The sequence below is a fragment of the Oncorhynchus clarkii genome, chromosome 1 (genome assembly GCF_045791955.1).
Source record: "Oncorhynchus clarkii lewisi isolate Uvic-CL-2024 chromosome 1, UVic_Ocla_1.0, whole genome shotgun sequence".
NCBI classification, from domain to species: Eukaryota; Metazoa; Chordata; class Actinopteri; order Salmoniformes; family Salmonidae; genus Oncorhynchus; species Oncorhynchus clarkii.
Window position 1 is genome coordinate 16354908 of NC_092147.1, and position 22877 is coordinate 16377784.

The 22877-nt window shown below is 40.6% G+C and overlaps 2 protein-coding genes across 3 annotated transcripts; both read left to right on the plus strand.

Moving 5' to 3' along the window:
- Positions 1–1797: 1797 nt before the first annotated feature.
- On the plus strand, positions 1798–17294 carry LOC139415337 (FYN-binding protein 1). Of its 2 annotated transcripts, none has more exons than XM_071163407.1 (16): positions 1798–1893; positions 3668–4319; positions 8687–8783; positions 8932–9041; positions 9279–9316; positions 9442–9479; positions 9746–9881; positions 10703–10865; positions 14174–14342; positions 14453–14472; positions 14587–14647; positions 14999–15062; positions 15213–15369; positions 15540–15573; positions 15725–15765; positions 17023–17294. In XM_071163407.1, the coding sequence occupies exons 1-16, from the start codon at positions 1891–1893 to the stop codon at positions 17064–17066; spliced, it is 1827 nt and encodes a 608-aa protein (XP_071019508.1). In that variant the 5' UTR covers positions 1798–1890; the 3' UTR covers positions 17067–17294. The 2 variants fall into 2 exon arrangements, with proteins under 2 accessions (XP_071019508.1, XP_071019517.1); XM_071163416.1 differs by having other exon boundaries at positions 1809–1893; positions 14456–14472.
- Positions 17295–17499: 205 nt separating this feature from the next.
- LOC139415351 (peroxisomal biogenesis factor 11 gamma) lies at positions 17500–20439 on the plus strand. The gene is made up of 5 exons (XM_071163429.1): positions 17500–17828; positions 17970–18161; positions 18607–18785; positions 19135–19197; positions 19426–20439. Exons 1-5 carry the CDS (start codon positions 17766–17768, stop codon positions 19646–19648), a joined length of 720 nt encoding a protein of 239 aa, XP_071019530.1. The 5' UTR covers positions 17500–17765; the 3' UTR covers positions 19649–20439.
- Positions 20440–22877: the final 2438 nt, after the last annotated feature.

The window sequence follows — 22877 nt, forward strand, 5'->3', positions numbered from 1 at the left end:
AGTAACACACTACGCCGCCATGGACTCAAATCCTGCAGTGCCAGACGTGTCCCCCTGCTTAAGCCAGTACATGTCCAGGCCCGTCTGAAGTTTGCTAGAGAGCATGTGGATGAACCAGAAGAAGATTGGGAGAATGTCATATGGTCAGATGAAACCAAAATATAACTTTTTGGTAAAAACTCAACTCGTCGTGTTTGGAGGACAAAGAATGCTGAGTTGCATCCAAAGAACACCATACCTACTGTGAAGCATGGGGGTGGAAACATTGCTTTGGGGCTGTTTTTCTGCAAAGGGACCAGGACGACTGATCCTTGTAAAGGAAAGAATGAATGGGGCCATGTATAGTAAGATTTTGAGTGAAAACCTCCTTCCATCAGCAAGGGCATTGAAGATGAACCGTGGCTGGGTCTTTCAGCATGACAATGATCCCAAACACACCGCCCGGGCAACGAAGGAGTGGCTTCGTAAGAAGCATTTCAAGGTCCTGGAGTGGCCTAGCCAGTCTCCAGATCTCAACCCCATGGAAAATCTTTGGAGGGAGTTGAAAGTCCATGTTGCCCAGCAACAGCCCCAAAACATCACTGCTCTAGAGGAGATCTGCATGGAGGAATGAGACAAAATACCAGCAACAGTGTGTGAAAACCTTGTGAAGACTTACAGAAAACGTTTGTCCTCTGTCATTGCCAGCAAAGGGTATATAACAAAGTATTGAGAAACTTTTGTTATTGACCAAATACTTATTTTCCACCATAATTTGAAAATAAATTCATACAAAATCCTACAATGTGATTTTCTGGATTTTTTTTCTCATTTTGTCTGTCATAGTTGAAGTGTACATATGATGAAAATTACAGGCCTCTCTCATCTTTTTAAGTGGGAGAACTTGCACAATTGATGGCTGACTAAATACTTTTTGCCCCACTGTATTGACTTTTTGTTTTCTTTTGTTGTACTGTATTATTGACTGTATGTTTTGTTTATTCCATGTGTAACTCTGTGTTGTTATATGTGTCGAATTGCTACGCTTTATCTTGGCCAGGTCGCAGTTGCAAATGAGAACTTGTTCTCAACTAGCCTACTTGGTTAAATAAAAATAAATAAAAATAAATATACTGTACACGAACCATTATAGTGTGTTGGTATGAATCTGTTTCTAGGGTACGGTTTTACATTGCTTTTTGATCATGTTGTACATTTGTGAATTTCAGCTCAACGGCAATTCTATTTGTAGGTTGTTCAATAGTCTTTACAGCTTTTTGTGAATAAGCTTATTAGCTGAATAAGTAAGCTGTATGAAAATGACATTAAAGTGCTTTCGTTTTGGAGGGATCTCATAACCGAACTTGTTTACAATTCTGAGAATGCCCATGAATGTCAGACAAATCTGAATTGTATATTTTCTCAATTTATGTAAACAAGGTAAAGTGGTTGTTTATGTTCCAGAAAGTGAAATCCATGCATGCTGTGGATCTCATAATGACGGATGATGGGTGCTCATAAATCATGTTTGTCCGATTTTTTTTATCAAGTAATGAAGGTGAAATACATTTATGAGTATCTCACCTCCAATTTTGATTAAATGGTATGAGGCCTACTAAAGGAACAGAAGCTTCGTAAATGGTAATCAAATCGAAAGACAGTCATTAAAATAAATGACTGTTGTGTTTCACATGCATTTCATAATAAAAAATCCATAGCCTATAAGTAACCTTCAGATATAAATGAACTCTTACAGTAGCATTTTGTCACCCGCCCCACCTATTTCCTGATTTAGCGTTGGAGATATCCATTGTGTAACAAACGGAACAGTGTCGCGCAGCATCCTTGAATGACACAGTTCAACATGGATCACTTCATTTTCATCTAAATTTAAACTCCAAACGGACAAAGATGGTAAAGTATCACTTAAATATTGTTGAAACGACACAGGAAAAACATGCAAACGATGAATATTAAACAGTATATATATATATATATATATATATATATATATATATATATATATATATATATATATATATATGTATGTGTGTGTGTGTGTGTGTGTGTGTGTGTATATAGGCTATAACAACTTTGTAGCCCGTGTTCTATCTAACAGGTCGCGTTTCTTATTTGAGGTCGCATTTTTTTGCGCTTCTACAAATACATGCGTGAAATGAAATGTCAATGGCTCGAGCATCTATAAACCATATGTTCAACCCCAATCTTTTTTGGTTGAAGAGTGACTTTCACATCTACTCTTATGAGACACAATAATCACTTGTTATTAGACTGGAATGATTGATTTCACTGTTCTCCAATTCAAAAAATGTTAATACATTTTTGTTTAGATTCAACGAAAATGTACAAACTTAAATGCTGAAGATGTGAAAAGAATTAGCCTAGATTTAAGCACCTAAAAAACGAAATATTGTCTTGAATAATGTTATTTCAAGGGACTAGTTTGAATTGATCATCAGGATATAGTCTGGAAATAATATTTTTAGTTTGTAAATGTCTCAATTAAGTTTGATTAAGCTATTTGATTGGTTGTTATTTCTCTGTGTAAGAAGTGGTGATTCAGTCAGGGAATTATTGATCACTGTTATAACCAGTTAATTATTAACACTCAGCATACCACATACAATGGATCCACACACTTTCTCTCCTATTAGATTAGATATTTGTTTAATCTGTGTTTTGTTATTTGGTATCACATTTTCCTTTAGCCTTCATACACCTATGCCATAAACAAACTATATGTTTATAACTCGTGAACTCTTCAACAATTTTGGAAAGTTCTGGAGTCAATGATCATGTTAAAGGGCATGCAGTTCTGTTTTGAGTAACCAAGTGCTTGAGAACAATGATCAGGCTCCATCTGTTGTGGTCCACAGACAGGTCTTTCTTATTTCCTCTGTGTGTCACAAGAAAAATATCTCTAGCAAAGCATGCATCTCATTGGTCCATTTAAGACTGCTACTGCATTTTCTATGGCAACCATTGCAGAGTGATACAGAGGTGAATAGGTGTGTGGTTGTAGTTACTTCCTGTTTCTCTTCATTGTTTTATTCTTTTAACTCTTTATTCAGCAAAGACCTTTACTCTTGAAGTAATAATTTTTGAGTGTGGGTTTTTCTAAACTTTTCAGAGAAGTAGCATTGATCATAAAAGTGCACTGTCTGTGACAATCTGACCTAATTGATTACTGTGCCATGACCTCTATCTCAGAACATCCTCCCTTACTGGCTCTTTGGTAGTTTCACTTGCATGTGACATTTGGTTTGGTTGCACCTAACATGTCAAATGTGCCTCAGAGAACACTATTTACACATCTATTGAAATATCTCTCTGTGTCTCAAAGAAAATAATAGCTTTCAGTTTTATCAGCTTTCTCTGATAGTAGCACATTCAGAAAGACTTGTACCTGTATTTTCACTCTCTGACTTTATATTGGTCAGAGCAAGTAATTTATTGAGCCTATAGTGTCATTTAGTGGTAGTAATGATGCTAGGATCAGGAACCGCTAGTGTTTTGACATGTGTATTCCCTCATTTGAATGATGCCTCAGTATTGGTGTGTGAAGAAAGAGAAATGTGTGTGGGGGTGGTTGCACTTGTTTTTGCTATTCTGCTAACTTCCTGCTTACAAACTGAGCCACATTCTCACCTTGCTGTATCTGTGTCAGGGGGAGAGTGTGGATGTTCGTGCGTTGAGGGCCAGGTTCCATGCCAAGGCTGACATGGCAGGTAGCCAAGATAGTACTTCTCCAAAATCTCCACTGCCAGGATTTGGTAGAGGAGGCCCGTTGTTGGCAGATACCGGTGTTACGGCAAATGGAGGGGTCCGACATAAACTAATGCCTATGGTTCCCACACCACCACTTTCTGGATCAAGCTCCACACCCAACCTTCAGAGACTACCACCACGACCTGTAAGGGCTGAACTGGAGGGCATATCCACCATCCCCAAGCCTCATGGTGTCTTCCCCCGCCCTCCACCATCACACCGCCCCCATGGAGCCACCAAGGAGCCGCCCCGACCTCTACCCCCACCCTCAGACACTGACAGGCTAGGGAAGGTGAGGGTCACAGGAGAGCGCCTGCAGAATATGATGCTAACGCACAAGGGAGTACCCACCGCCCCTTCCAAGCCAGCGCCCCCCTCCCTACCCAGCCAGAGGAGTCTGACGGAGGTAACCCCCCTGAAAAGGACCCTGCCCTCTGAGGGCTCCAGACCCATAAAGCCCAGACGACCCCCCCACGTCAACCTGCAGGCCCATCAGAGAAACACCAGGGCACCACACCTTGCAGGGCGCCCAGGGTTAAGGAAGACTGAAGGTAAGCAGCTTGGGCCTAGATCAGATCAAGCGGTCACCGGCGATAGCCGACACCCGCATAGCTGGTGTTTTGGCGGTGTCGGAGGTGTAACTTAGTTTGGCTAACACCTACAGTGCCTTCAGAAAGTATTCACACCCCTTTGCTTTTTACAGACTGCTATTTAAATTGATTGTGATCTACACGCAATACCCCATATTGTCAAAGTGGAATCTTGTTTGAAGAACATTTGAGATTATACTGAACAAAACAGTGCCGGTGTTGTGCCGAAAATCTCCCCCTGCCAGAATCCCTCCCCCTCTAATTTCCTTAATTTTGTGGCTGGAGTTAAATACTTCAGGATAGGCAACCAAAATTAATAATTAATGTATGTGTGTTATATTAAACATAGAGGAGGGAGTAAAATGCTGGCAAGCAATAAACATTTCAAAACAATTATGGCTGAATTATTATCCTTACACTTTCAAAAATACTAGTCGAATAAGACCTGGGAGGGATGACGAATTTTGGCAAAGAGATTTATTTAAAGACGAATACAAAATTCAGTAGCGGATTTAGGTACGGGCGACATGGGCAGCCGCCCAGGGCAGCAACTTGCCGGGGGCGGCCCCGGGTGCCCCCGGGTGTGGGCGGGCGCGGACGTTCGCCCAGGGCGCCATACAAGTTAGAACCGCCACATACACTTGAAACAAATATCCAAACCGAAAACTTCAGACAAAAATGCTTTGTGCTACTAAGGTCAGTGAAATGTAGGCTAAACTGACAACGGAGTCTGATCAATTCTGTGTGAAGGAGATGTGTCGCACTGCATGAGGCAAATGGTGGTCACACCAGATACTAACTGGTTTTCTAATCCACACCCCTAAGGTGTCTGTGACCAACAGTTGCATATCTGTATTCCCAGTCAAGTGAAATCCATAGATTAGGGCCTAATGAATTTATTTCAATTGACTGATTCCCTTATATGAACTGTAACTGAGTAAAATCTTTGAAATTGTTGCATGTTGCCTTTATATTTTTGTTCAGTGTAATAAAAAATGAAAAGCTAAAATGTCAATAAGTGTTCAACCCCATTGTTATGGCAAGCCTAAACAAGTTCAGGAGTAAAAATGTGCTTAACAAATCACATTGTAAACTGCATGGACTCTGTTCAATAATAGTGGTTAACATTATTTTTGAATGACTACCTCATTCAACCACAAAGATCCGGGAGGTTTTTCAATGCCTCACAAAGAAAGGAACCAATTGGTAGATGTGTAATAAAAAATATCCCTTTGAATATCCCTTTGAGCATGGTGAAGTTATTATTTAGGCTTTGGGTGGTGTATCAATACACCCAGTCACAACAAAGATACAGACAGGTTAGTTTTGTTACTCCACAATACTAACCTAAATGATAGAGTGAAAAGAAGGAAGCCTGTAACAGAATGAAAATATTCCAAAACATGCATCCTGCTTGCAGCAAGTCGCTTAAATAATGCTGCAAAAAATGTAGCAAAGAAATGACATTTTGTCCTGAATACAAAGCGATATGTTCAGGGACAATCAAACACAACACAACAGTGAGTACCACGCTTTATATCTGCAAGCATGGCAGTGGCTGCATCATGTTATGGCTATGCTTTTCATCTGCAAGGACTTTTTTTAAAGAAAAATCATTTTTGGATAAAAATAAATGGAATAGAGCTAAGCACAGGCAAAATCCAACAGACACTGTGAGACAATTTCAACAGGACAATAACCTAAAACACAAGGCCAAATCTACAGTGCCTTGCGAAAGTATTCGGCCCCCTTGAACTTTGCGACCTTTTGCCACATTTCAGGCTTCAAACATAAAGATATAAAACTGTATTTTTTGTGAAGAATCAACAACAAGTGGGACACAATCATGAAGTGGAACGACATTTATTGGATATTTAAAACTTTTTTAACAAATCAAAAACTGAAAAATTGGGTGTGCAAAATTATTCAGCCCCCTTAAGTTAATACTTTGTAGCGCCACCTTTTGCTGCGATTACAGCTGTAAGTCGCTTGGGGTATGTCTCTATCAGTTTTGCACATCGAGAGACTGAACATTTTTCCCATTCCTCCTTGCAAAACAGCTCGAGCTCAGTGAGGTTGGATGGAGAGCATTTGTGAACAGCAGTTTTCAGTTCTTTCCACAGATTCTCGATTGGATTCAGGTCTGGACTTTGACTTGGCCATTCTAACACCTGGATATGTTTATTTTTGAACCATTCCATTGTAGATTTTGCTTTATGTTTTGGATCATTGTCTTGTTGGAAGACAAATCTCCGTCCCAGTCTCAGGTCTTTTGCAGACTCCATCAGGTTTTCTTCCAGAATGGTCCTGTATTTGGCTCCATCCATCTTCCCATCAATTTTAACCATCTTCCCTGTCCCTTTTGAAGAAAAGCAGGCCCAAACCATGATGCTGCCACCACCATGTTTGACAGTGGGGATGGTGTGTTCAGCTGTGTTGCTTTTACGCCAAACATAACGTTTTGCATTGTTGCCAAAAATATCCATTTTGGTTTCATCTGACCAGAGCACCTTCTTCCACATGTTTGGTGTGTCTCCCAGGTGGCTTGTGGCAAACTTTAAACAACACTTTTTATGGATATCTTTAAGAAATGGCTTTCTTCTTGCCACTCTTCCATAAAGGCCAGATTGGTGCAATATACGACTGATTGTTGTCCTATGGACAGAGTCTCCCACCTCAGCTGTAGATCTCTGCAGTTCATCCAGAGTGATCATGGGCCTCTTGGCTGCATCTCTGATCAGTCTTCTCCTTGTATGAGCTGAAAGTTTAGAGGGACGGCCAGGTCTTGGTAGATTTGCAGTGGTCTGATACTCCTTCCATTTCAATATTATCGCTTGCACAATGCTCCTTGGGATGTTTAAAGCTTGGGAAATATTTTTGTATCCAAATCCGGCTTTAAACTTCTTCACAACAGTATCTCGGACCTGCCTGGTGTGTTCCTTGTTCTTCATGATGCTCTCTGCGCTTTTAACGGACCTCTGAGACTATCACAGTGCAGGTGCATTTATACAGAGATTTGATTACACACAGGTGGATTGTATTTATCATCATTAGTCATTTAGGTCAACATTGGATCATTCAGAGATCCTCACTGAACTTCTGGAGAGAGTTTGCTGCACTGAAAGTAAAGGGGCTGAATAATTTTGCACGCCCCAATTTTTCAGTTTTTGATTTGTTAAAAAAGTTTGAAATATCCAATAAATGTTGTTCCACTTCATGATTGTGTCCCACTTGTTGTTGATTCTTCACAAAAAAATACAGTTTTATATCTTTATGTTTGAAGCCTGAAATGTGGCAAAAGGTCGCAAAGTTCAAGGGGGAAAAAGCATATTTGAGAGAACAAATGAAACCCGTTGCACAGTTTCTGAGCGAATATTGCATTAGCAAACAGCCTCCTTTCCAGACCAATGTGGTCACAGCTCTCCCTGCGCTGTGAGTCACCTGGGTTGCATCAACCAGGCTTGGTGTAACTGCTTTAGAGCTGTCGAATCACAGCGTCTGCTCGTGTGGCCTGTGTCACAAAGCCACACCCTTCCCAATCGCATTAGAACTAGAAAGTGTAGGTTATATAGAAATAATGACACCCAAATTGAAAATCTTTAAACTAAATAATAAGGATTTCTTATTTCAGCCTAATCGAGGAGTAATTACAACTCTTATTCCACTGTTCGAACTTGTAAACAAGGCTGCATGGGATTTCTCTTAATGCGACTTCATGCAGCCAATGGCAATTTCCTCTTTAGGTATAATGTCGGGAGCCGCTTGTGGATTTGACAGCTCTAGTGCAGTTCCACCTCTGACACCGCCAAAACAACCATTATGCGGGTGTCGGCTAGTGTGGGTCTGACCTTAATCTAGGCCTTAATTTCCTTTGAAAACACCCCCCTTCCATACAAGTGTAAAATGGAAAACTGACTGTTTTGAATACATTTATACTATGTGTGGTCTAAATCCTGGATGATGGTTGGTGAAAACCGCATTCCAGCCAGTGTCTATTCTATTTGAATACGTGTATGGACTTACTGTAAGCACCATAATGACACAAGAAAGGTCACTTGCAACCTGTATAATATATAATTGTATAATATGCAGTGTGCTTTATGTAGTTACTAGTTAAATCCTCAACACATCTCTCTCTAAAAAGTATTTTTGAATGACCTACTGTATACATGCGGAACAGTATCTTCTGTAAGAAATTAATGATCAAAAGAAATTCTCAGACTGCTGCTGGTGGTGCAGAGCATTGCCCTTCAATATATATGTTCATTTTGAATTAGTTGGTGAAGACCTACTGTAGACCTACAGTGCAGGTTGTTTATTTTCCTCAGGTGGCAGCAGTAAGTCTCTTCCAGGGATAGTCAGTCTGTCTGGCCCCTCAAGACTCCCAACCAAGCCCAGCAGCCTACCACGACAGTGTACCCCTGTGTGAGTGTGCTCACTTGAAATGTCAAGTGTTGAGTGATAGTATGAACACAAATTGTAATTACTCTGTAGGCAACTGGATTTACAGGAACAAAAAAGCCAAATTTTTCACTTAAGTATTTTTTCCCTCTGATTCCTGTTGTCTTGTTAGACGTTCTGAGGATGACCAGGGGGAATATGATGACATAGGCCTAGGCCTAGATGTAAAACCACCTCCCCCACCCCCAAACCCAAAACACCCAGGGAGCTGGGACAAAAGTGGTATGTCTGAAAATAACTACTATATTACCATGAACACATTCAAGAGATTCACTAGCTATTGTGAATTTAGGACTGAATCATGATGACTCTTAAATCGTGAATGTATGATTTATGTGAAAGCTTGAATTATATACACAAATAGTTTCTCAATCCATCATCCCATAATGTATGTATTTTACATGTTCATTGCTTGTTCATGCATGTCATGAATTATATTTTCGGCTATTTCACCTACAGACTCCTGGAATGAAAATAGTTCTTCACAAATAGATAAGGTGAAAGAATTCATGTTTACCATCAGTGACCATCAATGCAGAACACTGCTTTTGAATTATTTCTGAAATACTGTTCTTGATACACATGCTTTTCATGACATTTATGTTCTTATTCCTGGCTGCAGGGGAGCGATGAAAGTGAGGTCTATGATATGATTGATAAGTAAGTATAGTATTGAAATACAACTTTGATCCCCTGCCTACATACAGTACGTGGTATCTTGGGTTTATCTTGTCTTACAAGTAGACAACTCAATGTCTGGCACGGCATACTTTAAACAGCCAATATCACAAGGCTAATAATAATAAAAAACACTTGGATACTCACATCTCTGTTAAAATGTGTTTATATAGGCGTAATAGCTGTCCACTTCAAATAATCACTGACCCGTTAATGTCTTTTACCATCTCTGTCTTTTGCCATCTCAGAGGCAACCAAGAGGAGGTGAAAACCACAAGTTCTGATAAGAATAAACAGAAAGAGTTGAGCCGGCAGAAAGAGCAGGAGAGGAGAGAGCAAAAGGAAATACTGGAAAGGGAAAACAAATACAGAAAGAAATTCAAGGTGATTTGCCACATTTCCATGCGCTAACAAATCCATAAATCCCCCCAAACAGTAATGTTTGTCATAACACACTTGCTACATTTGATACCAGGGTTTTGGATATGGTGCTGCAGCCTGGTCTCAGAGCATTTCTCATTATTCTGTATGTAAATCCAAGACACTCCATTTAGTGTGATACGTTATGTTTCGTATGGTATGTATTTATATGTGGATGTCTATCACCCATTTCGTATGATATGTTGCAAATTATAAATTCATATATGTTACAAATTTGCAAAATGTACATTATATTAAGAATTTGCAAAATGTATGATATGTTCTAGCTAGGTGGCAAACGTTAGCTAGCTGGCTAACGTTAGCTAGGCTAAGGGTTAAGGTGAAGGTTAGGGTTAAGTTTAGAAGTTAGGTTTAAAGTTTAAGGTTAGGGTTAGGGGAAGGGTTAGCTAAAAGGGTTAATGTTAGTGTTAGGGTTAGCTAACATGCTAAGTAAATGCAAAGCTAAAAAGTAGTAAGTAGTTAAAAAGTTGCTAATTAACTAAAATGCCTTAATTAGCCATCTGTCTTATGTAACCATACCAAACGTAACATATCATACTAATTTAAGTGTCCCGGATTTATGTTTACTATGCTACGTCAGAGACCAGGTTGGGAATTCTGGAACACACCTGTAATACATCTCTGTGAGCCTTTTACATATGGTGTTTTGCCAAATATAGATATACAGGAATGTAATCTCACATGCAGAACATAAATCTCATTAATCTCTGCAGTCTAAAAACACCACTTTACAACCCTCTGTGTTTATTTGTACCCTTCCACAGCTGGGGACTGGGGACATAGAGGTCCTTCACATGGCCAGGGTTCGACATGACTGGCAGGGGGGCAAGCAGGATCTAACTGTTCGGCAGGGAGACAGTGTGGAGATCTTACGGGTTGAGAACAATCCTGGGGGCATGTGGCTAGCCCGCACACAGACTGGCACCTGTAAGTAAAACACTGTTAAGTTCTATAGAACTAAGGGACGGTTCTACATTTAATGGGGTGAGGTGGCTGGTCCAAAATAGAGGGGGGTTGTCTATCTACTTTTTTTGATTTGGGGAGGGTTGTGTGATTTTTTTAATGGGCACAGGGAAGGGTAGTGTATTTTTTTTTGCTTGTCACCTAGGTGTCTGGTTAGACTGTAAATTCTCCTTTCAGACTCACATTAAGCATCTCCAATCTAAAATGAAATCTAGGATCGGCTTCCTATTTCGCAACAAAGCATCATTCACTCATGCTGCCAAACATACCCTCGTAAAACTGACTATCCTACTGATCCTTGACTTCGGCGATGTCATTTACAAAATAGCCTCCAACACTCTACTCAGCAAATTGGATGTAGTCTATCACAGTGCCATCCGTTTTGTCACCAAAGCCCCATATACAACTCACCACTGCGACCTGTATGCTCTCGTTGGCTGGCCCTCGCTTCATATCCGTCGCCAAACCCACTGGCTCCAGGTCATCTATAAGTCTTTGCTAGGTAAAGCACTGCCTTGTCTCAGCTCACTGGTCACCATAGCAACTCCCACCCGTAGCACGCCCTCCAGCAGGTATATTTCACTAGTCATCCCGAAAGCCAACACCTCCTTTGGCCGCCTTTCCTTCCAGTTCTCTGCTGCCAATGACTGGAACAAATTGCAAAAGTCACTGAAGCTGGAGACTTATATCTCCCTCACTAACTTTAAGCATCAGCTGTCAGAGCAGTTTACCGATCACTGCACCTGTACACAGCCCATCTGTAAATATCCCACCCAACTACCTCATCTTCATGTTGTTATTTTTTTGCTCTTTTGCACCCCAGTACCTCTACTTGCACATCATATAGCCACATTTCCTCATCTGCTTGAATGCGCCCCGCTTATTAAGGTGTTTTGGTACTTTCCTTAAGCACTGCACTTTTCTGCGCGCCTAGTATACAGTCAACTCTATCTTGCCCATCTATACATAGTGACGATAGTGGTAGGTGGATAATTTGCACAGATTGGTAACAGGTTAACTAGCAATCATACCGCACATAAAATCATTCAAATCTGCACTCATTTTCCATATAAATCCACAAGAACATAGAGGAATAGCTGATAGCTTTTTGAGCTGCGTGTCTCCTATCTTATTGATCTTGTTTAGACTACAAATTTAATTGACTGTATAAACGGATTCCCTCTTCACATTTGTCAAAATAGTGAAAACTAAAATAGTGATTCTTTTAATTCATATCAATTGATTATTTTTAACAATAATTTTTCACTAACCGAATGCTGTGCTTCGCCATTGTAGACTGGGGGGTTCGGTTAAATCGCAGTTTATCAAATTATGGGAATAATAATTTGTGAATCACAAACAGTAAAAGGAAACAATTCAGCTGTAGACTTCCTTTCGAATTGTGTCGCTGCAAAACTAATTTCGTAGGTGCTTTAAGTTGATTTGGACGTTCAACTTTTATTTTATTCTATATATACAGTTGAAGTAGGAAGTTAACCTACATTTAGGTTGGAGTCATTAAAAGTTGTTTTTCAACTGCTCCACACATTTCTTGTTAACAAACTATAGTTTGGCAAGTCGGTTAGGACATCTACTTTGTGCATGACACAAGTAATTTTTCCAACAATTGTTTACAGACAGATTATTTCACTTATAATTCACTGCATCACAAATCCAGTGGGTCAGAAGTTAACATACACTAAGTTAACTGTGCCCTTAAACAACTTGGAAAATGTCCAAACACCTGAAGGTACCACATTCATCTGTACAAACAATAGTACGCAAGAATAAACACCATGGGACCATGCAGCCGTCATACTGCTCAGGAAGGAGACGCGTTCTGTCTCCTAGAGATGAACGTACTTTGGTGCGAAAGTGCAAATCAATCCCAGACCAACAGCAAAGGACCTTGTGCAGATGCTGGAGGAAACGGGTACAAAAGTATCTATATCCACAGTAAAACATGTCCTATATCGTCATAACCTGAATGGCCGCTCAGCAAGGAAGAAGCCACTGCTCCAAAACCGTCATAGAAAAAGCCAGACTATGGGTTGCAACTGCACATGGGGACAAAGATTGTACTTTTTGGAGAAATGTTATGGTGTGATGAAACAAAAATAGAACTGTTTGGCCATAATGACCATCATTATGTTTGGAGGAAAAAGGGGGAGGCTTGCAAGCCGAAGAACACCATCCCGACCGTGAAGCACAGGGGTGGTAGCATCATGTTGTGGGAGTGCTTTGTTGCAGGAGGGACTGGTGCCCTTCACAAAATAGATTGCATCATGAGGAAGAAAAATTATGTGGATATATTGAAGCAAAATCTCAAGACATCAGTCAGGAAGTTAACGCTTGGTCGCAAATGGGTCTTCCAAATGGACAATGACCCCAATCATACTTCCAAAGTTGTGGCAAAATGGCTTAAGGACAACAAAGTCAAGGTATTGGAATGGCCATCACAAAACCCTGACCTCAATCCCATTGAAAATATGTGGACAGAACTGAAAAAGCATGTGTGAGCAAAGAGGCCTACAAACCTGACTCAGTTACACCAGCCCTGTCAGGAGGAATGTGCCCAAATTCACCCAACTTATTGTGGGAAGCTTGTGGAAGGCTACCTGAAACATTTGACCCAAGTTAAACAATTTAAAGACAATGTTACCAAATACTAATTGGGTGTATGTTAACTTCTGACCAATTGGGAATGTGATGAAAGAGATAAAAGCTGAAAAACTCATCCTCTCTGCTATTATTCTGACATTTTACATTCTTAAAATAAAGTGGTGATCTTAACTGACCTAAGACAGGGTTTTTTTTTACGAGGATTAAATGTCAGGAATTGTGAAAAACTGAGTTTAAATGTATTTGGCTAAGGTGTATGTAAACTTCCAACTTCAACTGTAAATATATATTTTTTGCTGGCTCACCTCACTTATTCGTTATACAGTTAATGACATTTATATTGCCTTGGGGACGATACAATGAATAATTATTTTAGAGTTCATTTTCTGAGGAGGGAGGGTGTGCATATTTTTTTTTACAGTACAAGGGGAAAAAAACATTTACATTGGGGAGGGGGTACATTTTTTTTATGACACCTGGAGTTGGACAAGCCCCACCCCCCACTCCAGTAAATTTTGATCTGTCCCTAAACAATTCAATATGTGTTCCATATTTTATACTTGGTCCATATTTCCTGTGACAATGCTGAAAACCACACATTTCGTGTACCTAAAGCTACCAAAAAACAGTAATGAAGTGTTACTTTGCAGATGGCTACATCATTAACACATGTGTGGATGTGGACTATGAGGAAGTGAAACGTAAACTCAAACTGTCCAGAGCCCCTGACCCCTCACTGCCACCACCACCTCCACCTCCCGTCTCTTTTGAGGACAATGACATTTATTATGATGTCGACTCCTCAGATAACATGAACAGGTAGCTCTCGCAAGCACAAATATACCATGTTGCTTTAACTTTGTCTGTAATTGAAACAGTGTAACCTGAATGCAAGTGATTGATATGATTGATATGTTTCTCTCTTACAGCAGCATGACTCAAGAGGAGGGTAAGTGGAGCTGTGAATGACCGTTTTCCATTAAGTTGTTCATGTAGTATGCTTATGTTACTGTTTCTCTCTGTTTCTCTCTGTTTCTCTCTCTCTCTCTCTCTCTCTCTCAAGATGACTACGATGATGTGCAAGGAATAAACAATGACTTCCCCCTTCCACCTCCTGAAATAAGGTATTCCTCATATACAGTGTCTTTGAATTCAATTATTATCATTTTTTGTACTTTTCCGATACACAGGAGAGTAAGTCAAATGCCTTCCTCTGTCTGGGGTTTCTCATAGTGTGGTGTTGCTTTAATAGCTTGCCAACTTTGGCCTGTATGTTTACTTAAAAAATGAAAATCAAAGCTTGTATACGGTTTAACTTGTCTGTTGCATAGAGCATGTATTGCACTGTATATAAATAAAGTAGTAGCTAATGGCTAACAATAAGAAAGCATAAATAAGAAAGTTGGCTACTAAAAGAGGACAAAAACTACTTTTGTGATCAGACAAAAAAGGACATGTTTGTCTTTATGTTCCAGTCTACATCCAAAAATGAGCAAGAAACTGGAGAAAGATGAACAAGAGTTCAGAAAAAATTTCAAGGTAAATCTTAGTTTGCTCTTCTTGCATATCTGTTGAACTGTTAGTAAAAAAATAGCTTTTACTCTGAAAGCACAATCACTAGTCGCCTAATAAAATGACATTACCAAGTCATATGAAAAAATAAACATAATTTTTATTTTGTTCTGTCAGTTTGAGGGACCGATTAAGGTGTTACACTGCATGATGGTTGACACAAGCATCAAGAAGGCAGGAGGGAAGGATCTAGCTGTGGTTCAAGGAGAGATCCTGGAGATAATTCAACTCACCAGTGGCAAGAAAGCCCTGTGTCGCAACGAGCAGGGGAAATGTATGTGAATACATCGCCCTCTTGTGAAAAGTTTCTGTAAAAGTCCGTTGTATATTTGATTAGGCTACAGCCTAATCAATTAGAGATTGCAGAAAATTCCCTGTTTTGATTACTTTTGTCAGCATGAGTGTCATTATTTTAATTGTTCATTAATTTTCATTCTCTCACAGATGGATATGTGCCCAGGGTTGTTCTTCTTCAGGCGTAGGTTTCTTATATATTTATTCAACACAATTATTGTTGGAATATCGATTCAGAATAGCCATAGTCTCTGTTAGTCACTGGTATCATAATTTACTGCTGACAACTGTGTCATAATGTTTTGGTTAATATGGTTTTCAATATTCCTTTTCAGGGAAGGGGAGGATGTTTACGACGATGTTGATCATATTAACGGTAAGTTATTTTTGAATTAATTATGCTTACTGTAAATACATCTATATTTTGACTCTGAAGTGATATTATGAATCTAGCTTTGGGACACAACATCAGGAGTCACAGACCCCAGATGAGCTCATGTAATATTTACTGAACAAAAATATAAATGCAACATGTAAAATGTTGGTACCATGTTTCATGAGCTAAAATTAAAGATCCTAGAAATGTTCCATGTTCCAAAAAGCTTATATCTCTCCAATTTTGTGCACAAATTTGTTTACATCTCTGCGTTTCTACTTTGCGACGATAATGCATCCACATGACAGGTGTGGCATATCAAGAAGCTGACCAAACAGCATGATCATTACACAGGTGCACCTTGTGCTGGGGTACAATAAAAGGTCACTCTAAAATGTGCAGTTGTGTCACACATCACAATGCCACAGATGTCTCAAGTTTTGAGGGATCGTGTATTTGGCATGCTGACTGCAGGAATATGCACCAGAGCTGTTGTCACAGAATTGAATGTTAATTTCTCTACCATAAGCCACCTCCAACGTCGTTTTAGAGAATTTGGCAGTATGTACAACCGGCCTCACAACCGCAGACCACGTGTAACCACGCAAGTCCAGAACCTTCACATCCGGCTTCTTCACTTGCAGGATCATCTGAGACCAGCCACCTGGACAGCTGATGCCCTTATGAAAAAATATTGCAGTCAGAGTGCAGTATAACTGCAGCACACTGCAGAGTGCAATATGACTGCAGTATGCAGGAAAATACTGTGTCCAAAATAACACTGTTTTTTTAACTGCAGTAATTTTGCAGTGTAACTGCAGTATAACTTCAGTTCAACTGCAATTCAACTGCAGTACACTGCAGTTATTCTGCAGTTACTGCATCCAAAATACCACAGTCAACTGCAGTTACTGCACCTTTACTGCAGTTTCAAAACTGCAATATTTTTTGTAAGGGTGAAACTGAGGAGAAATTATGTCTGTAATAACACCCTTCTGTGGGGAAACCTCATTCTGATTGGCTGGACCTGGCTCCCTGGTGGGTGGGCCTAAAGCACCCCTGCGCAGTCATGTGAAATCCATAGATTATCGCCTAATTAATTTATTTCAATTGACTGATTTGCTTATATGAACTGTAACTCAGTAAAATCGTTGAAATTGTTGCATGTTGCGTTTATAGTTTTGTTCAGTAAATATGCAAAGTAGTAAAAGTACAAGGAGTTAACCCCTTTCTTGACCTCTTCTCTCCTCCTTACAGATATCTACGACAATGACAATGTCTATGATCACACAATCCACTGAAACCTTTTTCCTTTCCTGACCAACATGGATCACCAATCCTGGACTGACAATTTAATGCTTGTCTTCCAGGGACACACACACACACACACATGTCCTAAGAATTGAAACAATCATGGCATGACTGTTGTTTGCTCGAATTTGCTTGTAGAACTATTTAATACACTATGCTTTGTTCATGGCTGGGCTTCTTGAGATGAGTTTGAATAATAAATACTTTTTTGCCAGTTGTATTTTGTGTATTATTCATATTTTATTAGTGTACTCAAAAAAATTATCCTCCCAAGAATTAGAAGAAGGATTTAAAAAGATGACACATTTATTGACATTCCCATGGAATTTATTATCAAAAGCTACCCACTTTTTCCGTTTTTTCACAAGGGCATTGCATCTTTGAATATGTGATCTATTACTACTGCCTGCATATCGTAAATATATCATTGAACACTTCCTGTTCAAAGTACAACACCATTTTTTCTGTGTCACAGATTGTAGAGGAAACCTGTTTTTGGTACTATTTCACACAATTTCGTGTGGATCTTCGAGCTGAACAAGATGACATCTGTCACGTGCATTTACAGATCTTTGTTACTTTGACGCTTTGACGTTGCAGTCAACACCGGCAGGATCAATTTGATTTCCATTCGAGTGAACAGAGCTGTGTACACCTGACTTGCAGACCGCTACTAGTGTGTTTACATAATGCAAAATTCATTGGAGTCGCTTGTGAATGTGCTTGAGTCGTACAGAGGAAGAGATAAAGTGGTAAGTGTCCCACCAAAACATTCAGTTATTTCATTTTAAATATGACAAATGTTGAGTCATTGCCCTATTTAAATGAATATGCATACCACCACATTCTTCCTAATAGAATGGCCTTGTGTTATGTGGGATATTTGTGGGCAGATAAGGACACTGTGCTATGGGTCCCAGCTGGTTGGTGGGGTTCTGTCTGAGAAGCCAGGGCTGTCATCCGCACAGCTTGGAAAGAGCCTCCTACTGTTCTCTGCACAGCTAAGCCACTGTCGGACTGTACTTCGACTCTTCGATGACCTCTCCATGCTCACATATTCACAAAGCTATGGTCTTGGAGCCGGGGTGAGCAATGAGACTATAGCAGCGTTTCCCAATCTCGGTCCTCTGGACCCCTAGGGGTGCATGTTTTGGTTTTTATGCCCTAACACTACACAGCTGATTCAAATGTTCAAAGCTTGGTGATTAGTTATGATGATTATTTGAATCAGCTGTGCAGTGCTAGGTCAAAAAACAAAATGTGCACACCTTGGGGGACTGAGTTTGGGAAACCCTGGTCTATTTCTATGACCAGAAATGCCCTGTATGAAAGGTTTCTGAAATGACATAGCCAGCCATCATCTGTGTCTCAAGACATGGCAATAGCCCCACTTCAATATCAAAGCATGTCAGTGTCAACACACAATTGAAACTAATTAAAGCCAGATTCCCGTAGTGAGCGATTGAGGGCCAGAGACTTAGAATAGAATTGACACTTTCTTTAGATTGACATGCATGTCCCTCTCTCCAGGAAGAAGATTCTGCACTGCGCTGGATGTCTGTGCTGAATAATGTGGCTGACCAGTTGTATTACCCTTGTGAACATATAGCGTGGGCTGCCGATGCCAAGATCATCAGTGCTAAGTCTGACAAATGGTGGCTACTAAGCGGTATACTCTGGGGAGTATCTCTGCTTTTAGGCGTTTTCAGGTAATAATATTTCTCCACTGATGGTTTCATACTACAAAACAAATCTGAGGCACTCTTCAATTAGGCTAGCAGCATTGTAACTTTCACTATTTGGTATATGGCCAAAGTACTAAAAGTTGCTATTATCCTTGTTCCCAGGCTCAATTTCTACTGTAGAGAGTGGTTCAGTTTGGAGCTGGCTGGTGGACGAGATTACATTGGCATACTTACAGTACAGATTTTGGCATGAAGCTTTCCTTCGAATGTAGCCTATTGCTTTGGACAGGATTTGAAACACTCAGTGATAGTGGGGAGGCATGTAGAATGGCTATAAGCCAGTTTTCTTCACCATACACACTTCTCATTCTAGGTCTATGAGGGTTGTCATGCTGCTGCGGAAGAAGTTAAGGAAGTCAACACGAGGCGACAGTAGGTGAGTCGGGTCAATACTGAATCAGTTTACTTGTGTTGTCTCTGTGTGTGTGTGTGTGTCAATGACTGTGTTCCATTGCGTAAAATATATTGATGGAATCTTGGCGTTCCCAATGCATATTCATCACATCAATTGGGAGGACATTTCAGGTAAGGATACTAGATACGTGTGTTGCTAAACCAATGAGTGTATATAAACGTATCTTGGGTTTGATTTGTCTCTCTCCAGTGAGGGAACTGTTGCCAGCAGGTCTCAGCTCCGGAGGCAGGTGCAAGGGGAGGTCCTCAGTATTCTCAGCAGCATGGCAGATCTGAGTAATGCCATTCATTGGATGCCCCCTGGTTTCCTCTGGGCAGGATGCTTTCCCAATTGGCTAGTTGGACTTATGGGCACCATGTCATCCCTGATTGGCTTGATCCAGATGGGTGCCAGTCAAGCAGTCAGTGCCTAGTCTAATTGCTTTGACAAATCTTTTCTTTTTTTGACTAGCACATTTGATAACCCAATCAGCATTTGTTGAAAAATCTACTGAAATTTGGGGAACATTCAACATCAAACCCTGTTCTGGATGACATCGTTGTGCCCAGTGTTGGTAATTAATGGTTTGTTTCTCTTTTCTTGACAAAGCTCCACAACCAGATGCAACAGTTGACTATTGTCTGTTTTTAAACCAACTGTTCAGTGGTGTTGAACATAGCCCAGACATATTTTAAGTTGACTTGTTACTAGTAGGAATACAGTAAAGCATGGGAAGCTCTGTCCGCCTGTGCTTGAGTTGAGTCATGTTCAGCTGGCCTACTGTTTCTCCTAGCTAGGCACAATTATTTGTTATGACTCTCAGTATTTCTCACATAAACCCATGGAATGTGAAGTGAAAAAATATAGAATATCTATTACATTTTAATTAAATGAATTAAATGAATTAACCTTTTTAACCTTTTTTTTTTTTTTGAATTCTGAACGTTAGATATAAACAATATTGCTGTAACATTAATTGTTTGGCATTTTGGCACCAATACATTTTTTTGTAAAATTATAATCCTAACTTTATCTCAGAGTAGCAATTGCCCTTTCAGTATGGTTTTATGAACATTACCAATCAAACAACGTCAACACAACATTTGTGGCGACTATTTCAACCACAGAAACAGGCTCGACAATGAAAATATCAGCTGCTGTGAACAGTGATGAATTGTAATTTTTGTTCACAATTTTCCTAGAATAAAATAGACAGTTAAATTACATAATGTACCTGTTTTTATTATATATAAATCACATACAGTGCATTTGGGAAAGTATTCAGACCCCTTGACTTTTTCCACATTTTGTTATGTTACAGCCTTATTCTTAAATGTATTACATTGTTTCCCTCCCCTCCCTCCCTCCCTCCCTCCCTCAATCTACACATAATACCCCATAATGACAAAGTACATTTCTTAAAAAAAAAAAAACTGAAATTACATTTACGTAAATATTCAGACCCTTTACTCAGTACTTTGTTGAAGCACGTTTGGCAGCGATTCCAGGTTTGAGTCTTCTTGGGTATGACGCTACAAGCTTGGAAACACCTGTATTTGGGGAGTTTCTCCCATTCCTCTCTGCAGATCCTCAAGCTCTGTCAGATTGGATGGGGAGCGTTGCTGCACAGCTATTTTCAGGTTTCTCTGGAGATGCTAGATCGGGTTCAAGTCCGGGCTCAGGCTGGGCCACTCAAGAACATTCAGAGACTTGTCCCGAAGCCACTCCTGTGTTGTCTTGGCTGTGTGCTTAGGGTCGTTATCCTGTTGGAAGGTGAACTTTCGCCCCAGTCTGATGTCCTGAGTGCTCTGGAGCAGGTTTTCATCAAGGATCTCTCTGTATTTTGCTCTGTTCTACTTTCCCTTGATCCTCTGCCTTATCCCACCTGGACAAGAGGAATACCTATGTAAGAATGCTGTTTATTGACTATAGCTCAACATTCAATACCATAGTACCCTCCAAGCTCATCATTAAGCTTGAGGCCCTGGGCCTGAACCCTGGACTTCCTGACGGGCCACCCCCAGGCGGTGAAGGTAGGAAACATCACATCCACTCCGCTGATCTTCAACACTGGGGCCCTACAAGGGTGTGTGCTCAGCCCCCTCCTGTACTCCCTGCTCACCCATGACTGCGTGGCCAAGCACGCCTCCAACTCAATCATCAAGTTTGCAGACAACAGCAATAGGTTTGATTACCAACGATGATGAGACAGACTACAGGGAGGAGGTGAGTGTGGTGCCTGGAAAACAACCTCTCACTCAACTTCAACAAAACAAAGGAGATGATTGTGGACTTCAGGAAACAGCAGAGGTTGCACCCCCCCCCCCCCCCCCCCCCTCCAATCGACGGACCGCAGTAAAGAAGCTGAAAAGCTTCAAGTTCCTTGGCGTACACATCACTGACAAACTGAAATGGACCACCCCCGCACATACAGTGTTGTGAAGAAGGCGCAACAGAGCCTCCTCAACCTCATGAGGCTAAAGAAATTTGGCTTGTCACAGGAAGGCCAAAAAGTTCAAGGGCATCAACCACCCGAGCCACTGCCTGTTCACCCCACTATTGACCAGAAGGCGAGGTCAGTACAGGTGCATCAAAACTGGAACCGAGAGACTGGAAAAAAAGCTTCTCTCAAGGCCATCAGACTGTTAAACCGCCATCACTAGCACATTAGAGGAAGCTGCCTATAGGCATAGACGAGAAATCACTGGTCACTTTAATAATGTTTTACATATCTGGCATTACTCATCTCATGTATACTGTTTTTCTATACTATTCTGTATCTTAGTCCGTTCCGCTCGTCCATATGTATATAGTCTTAATTAATTTCTACTTAGATTTGTGTGTATTGGGTATATGTTGTGTAATTTGTTAGATATTACTGCACTGTCAGAGCTAGAAGCACAAGCATTTCGCTACACCCGCAATAACATCTGCTAATCAAGCGCATGTGGCCTATAAAATTTGATTTGAGAAACATCCCTACAGCATGATGCTGCCGCCACCACAATGCTTCACCGTAGGGATGATGCCAGGTTTCCTCCAGATAGTTAGTCATTCAGGCCAAAGAGGTCAATCTTGGTTTCATCAGACCAGAGAATCGGGTTTCTTATGGTCGGAGAGGCTTTAAGGTACCTTTTGGCAAACTCGAAGCGGGCAGTGGCTTCCATCTGGCCACTCTATCATAAAGGTCTGATTGGTGGAGTGCTGCAGAGATGGTTGTCCTTCTGGAAGGTTATCCCATGTCCACAGAGGAACTCTAGAGCTCTGTCAGTGACCATCGGGTTCTTGGTCACCTCCCTGACCAAGGCCCTTCTCCCCCAATTTCTCAGTGTGGCCAGCTTTAGGAAGAGTCTTGGTGGTTCCAAACTTCTTCCATTTAAAAATGATGGAGGCCACTGTGTTCTTAGGGACCTTAAATGCTGCAGACATTGTTTGGAACCCTTCCCCAGATATGTGTCTCGGAGATCTACGGACAATTCCCGCGACCTCATGGTGTGGTTTTTGCTCTGACATGCACTGTCAACTGTGTGACATGTGTATGCCTTTCCAGATCATGTTCAAACAGTTGAATTTACCACAGGTGGACTCCAATCAAGTTGTAGAAACATCTCAAGGATAATCAATGGAAGCAAGATACGCCGGAGCTCAATTTCGAGGCTCAT